The 6,570-nt window shown below is 40.9% G+C and overlaps 2 protein-coding genes across 2 annotated transcripts; one reads left to right on the top strand and one right to left on the bottom strand.

Moving 5' to 3' along the window:
- Positions 1 to 4,433: 4,433 nt before the first annotated feature.
- Positions 4,434 to 4,838, bottom strand: LOC117613403 (PR5-like receptor kinase). The gene has a single exon (XM_034342011.1). It carries the CDS (start codon positions 4,836 to 4,838, stop codon positions 4,434 to 4,436), a length of 405 nt encoding a protein of 134 aa, XP_034197902.1.
- Positions 4,839 to 5,273: 435 nt separating this feature from the next.
- On the top strand, positions 5,274 to 6,511 carry LOC117613404 (the record flags this gene model as incomplete). The annotated part of the gene is made up of 1 exon (XM_034342012.1): positions 5,274 to 6,511. A coding segment is annotated over exon 1 (1,238 nt), but the record flags the coding sequence as incomplete, so codon positions are not given.
- Between the last annotated feature and the right edge of the window lie 59 nt (positions 6,512 to 6,570).

The raw sequence follows: 6,570 nt of genomic DNA on the forward strand, positions 1-6,570 counted from the left end.
AGTTGTTAATGTGGCATATATGACTTACCTTTTAAAACTTAAATTGCTTAAAATATTAATAAAACATTAAAAATATTAAAAATATTTCTAAACAAACTGAAATCAACCCTAATAATAATAATTACTCCTCTTCAAACCCATCTCAACCATGCAAGTGTTTTGTTCTCATAAGAGCATAAATTTTTATTGTGGCTTTAAAATCTAAAGAATAATGTTTCAGTGAGATCAACACCAGTATTCTCTTACCTGGGTAAACGATTATACAGACCACAAGCTGATCACGGCAATAGTTGGCAAAATTCATAGGGAAAAGTCTATTAGGTGGAAGTGCCTATAAATAGGGTCAATAATTACCCCTGTAGTAGTAGTGAAGACAACAATCAATAAAACGACTATGAAGTCAAGCGAATGTCAATCAAGCAATATTATATTCTAAGGGATTTTAGGTCTAATAGTCCCTGAATTTTACCTCATTCTCATTTTGGTGCCTGAATTTCCAAAATCGTTCCGGTGGTCCTTCAACTTTACTTTCGTCATGACAAATGGTCCTACCGTTAATTTCATTATCTTTTTTGTTAAATGTAAAGGTAAAATGGTATTTTTGTAATTTATTTTTTTTTTTGGTTGGTGGAATAAAATGTCAATAAAATATTTAAAGGTAATTTAGGGTTTGAGATGGGGGCAATGCGTTAGTGCAAATGGTAACTTTTTTTAATCTCTCACTTTTCAATTGAAGTCTCTGAAATTGTGACGAGTTACGAACGAGGAATGTGTTGTTGTATAATTTGTAATAATCCAAACCAAAATATCTAAAAAGAAAGAAAATATCTAAAAAGTAAGGAAAATATCTTCTAGCAAAAAGACTATTTTGCCCTCGCATTTTTTAATAGGGGAAAAAATGACTTTTTGATCGAGAAAGAATTTGGGAATGCCGCTTGCTCCATTGCGTAGAGCGCGGCGAAACGAGTTCGTAGACACGGAGTAGACCCGAATCGGGGCTGTAACGAAGGAGATATGGTCTAAAAACCGCGAAGGGCAAAACGGTAATTTGGCCAAAAAGTCAGATTTTTATCCCTCTCTCTCTCCTCTCCCCCTTCACTTTTCTCTCTCTTCCTCTCTCTCCTTCCGTGCAAACTGGACCGTGCGCCCGTTCGACTTCCAGGCGACGGCCCGGCTACCACAGGCCGAGCCGATCTCTGCCATGGGTACCATCGGGTCCGCCTCCGTGTCGCCGTCAAGGCCTGACCGACCTCAACCCCGGGGCCGCCCTGAGCTGGCCGGAAAACCATGTTTTCCGACGGAGGTTCGTCCGAAGCCACCCGAACTTCCAGCTCAAAATTGTCCTTCGTTTCTCCACCAAATCGATCCAGTAAGGCACCAGGAGCCCGATAGGATTGCAAAGGAGACTTTCGAAGGGTCAAAGTAGCTCAGACCATCTGCCGTAGAAGTACGCGGGATCCACCACCGGGCCAATCATAGCTTCCGCGCCAAGGTAGAGTTTTGTAGAAAATCCTTGAAACCTTTAGAGTATGCTCTGATATCTAGTATTAGTAGAAAAATGGAGTTGAGATCTGGTACTTGAGATATTCTAGCTGTTGGGATGGATGTACTGATTGTTTTAACAGGTGGAAAAATTTGGGATTGGTCAAAATACAGGGGAGACTCTGCCGAAATTTCGGCAGAAGTCTAAGGGAATTTTAAAGAAAATTTGAAGCAAGAAGGGTAAAAAGGTCTTTTGATCCCGGAAAAGCTTCTGCCAGTTAGCGGATATAAGGTTGGACTTTGTCTCAATTCCAAAATTGTGTATTTAGGTCGTGTCCCCGTCATCATAGTAGTCAAGATCTAATCTTGCGTTGTCTTAGGATAGGATGTTTGATAGAGGTCAAGTAGAGCTCATTTGCCTTTAATTTCTCTTGGAATTTTTTTTTTTAACGGAGGCTTGCTTATCCTAGACCTAGAGGATTTGAAAATGGATGGAGGCAACATTATTCAGTAGAAACTAGAAAGAAACAGAGTAGTTGCTTAGAACATCTGTCTCATGCTTGTTTTGGCTTTGGTTATAAAACTCGTTGAATCCACCTTACGAGTGGTTGTTTAGAACACCTATAGGCTTTGCCGATCCTAGTGGATTTGAAGATGGTTGGGATATATGTTCAAAAATCAAGAGCTTTTTTTAGGGTTGAGGATGGGATCAATTATCTAATAACAGAGTTGTGTATAGAATGTGTGTAACTTTTAGTTTTAACAGCAATGTCTTCTACTTCTGTGATGTGTGTTATCTATGTCAGAAGAGAAGATTATACCACTCTACCACTTTTAGTTTAGTTGCAGCTTTTTCTTTTAATTTATTTGTTAATCAAGTTTGTCTGACATATTCCTATGTTAAGAACTTAGAATTTAGTGAAACTGGCACTTCCCTTTGGAAGGTTTCCACGGTCGGCCCGCGTGGATTGTGCAGCTTAGGCTAATGTTTTTTAAGCTTTTTCTTCGTTCCTGTCTGGGGTTCGGTCATGTAGCTTGCTCTTTTCAATCTTTTAGCTTGAAATCCCAATTTTTCTTCGTTGCTTTTTGAGTTTTGAGTTTCACTTTGGTCCAAGTCTGTAGCTTTGCCCTGTGTCACGGGACGAGCGAGCGGCGCTGCGCGGCGGAAGCGAAACACAAAATTCTCGCCACTCGAAGCACGCCCGTGCGGCCCAGGATCCACCTTCGGATCCCAGGCAGCCTTCTCCCACTTCATGATCTTCATGACTCTCACAACTCCGCGAGAGGTTTACCTTCAAGTGTCGTCTCTTACTAGACAACGAGTCACACTACCGTGTGACAATACAATCACTCCGCATCCGGCAACGAAACCTCGACGCCCATACATCAAGCGTTGCATAAGACACGTCAACTGCATCGACCACGTCGCATGTTTTCCTCATGTCTCGCTCATGTCCAAGTCAAGACATAGCGATCTAACACACCATCGGTTTACCCACACTTTTGTCGGTCATTCCTTTAGCGTTCACGATAGCCCACATCCTCAAGCTATACACGCAAGCTGTTATACTTGCATGTCGCCCAAGCCTTGGCAATATATGTATTCCGAATGTCCCACATAACCATCTATGCATTGCATGGGGTCGCAACCCATGCGTACCGGCATCCGAATATCTTCCTTCAATATTAGACAAGGCCAAACCCAAGCCAAGTCCATCGAGTATTGTCATATGTCTCGCTAGCCGATGGCATAGCGAATGCCATATGTTGACCTCACTCTTTCCAACGATGCGCAATACGAACGGCCTTGCGTGTTCGTACTGTCCTCGGGAATTCCTTTCCCTCGGAGGCACAGATTATCCTTCAACAATCTTATGCCCGCCCTTATGACTATCTCCAATGTCATAAGGATGCTCGCTTAGTGCCACAAGGGTGTAAGCACCAGGGGTGGTGGGGAGCATGACACCATGTCACCCCCTATATAGCATTTTATGCATTTAGCCTTCTGCCAGGAGGGAACATCACCTATGCACGAGGAGTCATAATTGGGCATAACTTCTTCATACGAACTCCGAATGGCAAACCGTCAGTTGCGTTTCATGCGGCTCGACATCACGAACATATTCCGTATTTTGGGTTTCCTCAGATTCCTCCCGTAACCTTCGGAAATACCCAAAATACCCTTTACAAGTGCAACTCGGCCAACACCTACCATTCTAGCTCTTAAGCTATCGCCCGTCCACACTTGGACTACCTCATAAGCGCATAGATGTCCCAACGGAGTCACGGTAACAATGGGCTCTTGTTTAATTTTGAACCCTTGCTTCAAGCTTGGAAGAGAAGGGCCGAAGTTCTCTTTCCATTATTGATGCCATCTTTAACTTGAGCAACTATAAATAGGTACAGACAAATATACTCGCTCTGTCTGCAAACTGAAACTTGACGACGTTTAAGAAGAAAACAGAGGACAGGGGAAGATACATAAATGTCATAAATGTCAAATGTACAAACTTCTGAGCTGCCCGCTTTCGCCGTTGCGGTTGATACAAACTTTCCTCTTAGTCTATTTGCCTTTGATTTGTTCTCAACACCTTATGTTCCACAGTTCGTTTTGCTAGAAGGACCTTACCCTATACCTGGATTCTAATTATTGCTATTTGCCACTGCACAGCTTTTTAAAAACCCAACATAATACCGTTCAGGCATAATAAGCCCACTCGATAACATATCCATACACAAATGAATTGTTTCTTTTGGGCAATTCATTTGTGTAAACCTAATTGTCATCAAAGTTCAAGTCATTGCATTTCGGGCAGGCAGTTTCTCAAACAATAACCAAAGGGAGAGGCTAATTATTTGCTTAAATCAATTACAACATGTAAAAATATTTGTGCTATGATCAAATACAGAGTAGAGCTGCTAACTTTCCCTTACATAGATCCACATCGTAACTAATATTGATTCACTTCATTTGCATCGGCAATCAAAGTAATCTCTTCAGATTCTGAAGCACTTGATGTACAGGGACTTCGATTGTCCAGATCAACATAATCTGCAGGAATTTGTTGTGGGTATAAGAAAGGCCTTGGAGGCATTTGGAGGCTCTCAATTTCTCCTTCAAGCATCTCCACTACTTTATTCATTGAAGGGCGTTCAATAGGCTTCATTTGTATGCACCATAAAGCCACCATCATCATCTTCTTTATGATCTTCTTTTCCTCATCTGTTGCATCATCTCCTATTTCTATGTCCTTTCCTGCCTTCAATTGATCAGAAACCCATGTCGGAAAGTAGATTTGGCTAAATTGGCTTGATTGTGCTATACCTACATTCAGGTTTTTCCTTCTACCAGCCATTTCCATCAATAGCATTCCGAAGCTATACACATCGGCTTTGTATGAAATGTTAAAGTAATTTAGACTTCATTAATAGTCGGCTGGTAACTTTGAAATAGTTGGCAGTTTGTTGGTAGTTGTGTGTTAAATTAATGGTGTGGTAGAAGTTAGTTGAATTAACTATGTTTGGTGTTAGTTGTGTATTTAATGTGTTAGGTCGGTAGTGGCTATTATATAAAGCCACCCTTTTCTCCTCATTTGAATAATCAAGGAAGGAACATCATCATATCAAAATAGTATCCCACTACTTTTCCCACTACTTTCTGTTTTTGATTATCACAAGAGAACAAGTTTCTTCTCTTACCCATTATTACCTCCACATAACCGTACCCACCACCAATAATATCATTCTTTTATTCCATCAAAGTGGTATCAGAGCTGGAAACTCAGAATCATATGGCTTCAAACAACAACTTGTTACAGCCCCAACTTCCAAAGTTTACAGGGAAGAATTATAGTCAATGGAGCATCCAAATGAAGGTGTTGTATGCTGCTCAAGATTTGTGGGAGGTGGTTGAAAATGGCTTTGTGGAGCCAAATGATCAAGCAATCCTCACTCAACAACAACTCACAGAGCTGAAGGAGACACGTAAGAAGGACAAAAAGGCTTTATTCTTTATCTTTCAAGCAGTGGATGAAGCTATCTTTGAAAGAATCTCATCATGCACTACATCAAAACAGGCGTGGGACACTCTCTTTGCATCATATAAAGGAGAAGAAAAAGTGAAGATGGCAAGACTGCAAACTCTAAGAGGTGAGTTTGATATGTTACGTATGAAGGAGTCAGAATCTGTTGAAGACTATTTCAATCGTGTCATTTCTCTAGTCAACCAACTGAGAATTAATGGAGAAAAAATTGAAGATCAGAGAGTTGCTGAAAATATTCTTCAAAGTATGTCCCGAAAGTTTGAATATATTGTGGTGGCAATTGAAGAATCCAAAGATCTGTCTACTTTGTCTCTTGACAGTTTAATGGGTTCTCTTCAATCCCATGAGTTACGACTGAAGCAGTTTGACTCTGGCCCTGTTGAGCAAGCTTTTCAATCTCAAGTCTCATTCAGAGGAAGTTCTAGAAGAGGAGGAGGCGGCTTTACTCGTGGACGAGGAAGAAATAATCAAGGACGTGGCTATGCAAATGACCAGAAAGAAACTAATGATGAAGGCTCTGCACGAGATTATGGTTATCCAAGAGGAAGACGGGATTATGGTTATCAAAGAGGAAGAGGAGATTATGGTTTTCCAAGAGGAAGAGGAGATTATGGTGGTTATTCAAGAGGAAGAGGAAGAGAACAAGGTTCCTCTCTTTCTAATATTCAGTGCTACAATTGCAAGCAATATGGGCACATCAAGTCAACATGCAAAAACAAAACAAATGGAGGAGCCGAATCAAGCTTTGTGCATGAAAAAGCTTCTGAAAGGGAAAATGATAATGTGGTTCTACTTGCATATGCAGCTGCCAGGGAAGGAAACGTGTGTGCAGAAAAATGGTATCTTGATAGCGGATGTAGTAATCACATGACAGGCAACAAAAGTGCCTTTGTCAATTTCAAGCATACCAACAACTCAGAAGTAAGGATTGGTGATGGTGGAAAGCTAGTGGCCAAAGGATGTGGAGATATTCTTTTTCTGTCCAAGTCTGGAGAACAAAAAAGAATCTCTGATGTGTTATATGTTCCAGATTTAAATTACAATC

This window comes from Prunus dulcis, unplaced genomic scaffold (genome assembly GCF_902201215.1).
Source record: "Prunus dulcis unplaced genomic scaffold, ALMONDv2, whole genome shotgun sequence".
In the NCBI taxonomy this organism is placed as follows: Eukaryota; Viridiplantae; Streptophyta; class Magnoliopsida; order Rosales; family Rosaceae; genus Prunus; species Prunus dulcis.

What these genes read in the sequence shown, in the direction of transcription:
- LOC117613403 (XM_034342011.1), bottom strand. Translation starts at nt 4,838, where the DNA reads ATGGCTGGTAGAAGGAAAAACCTGAATGTAGGTATAGCACAATCAAGC.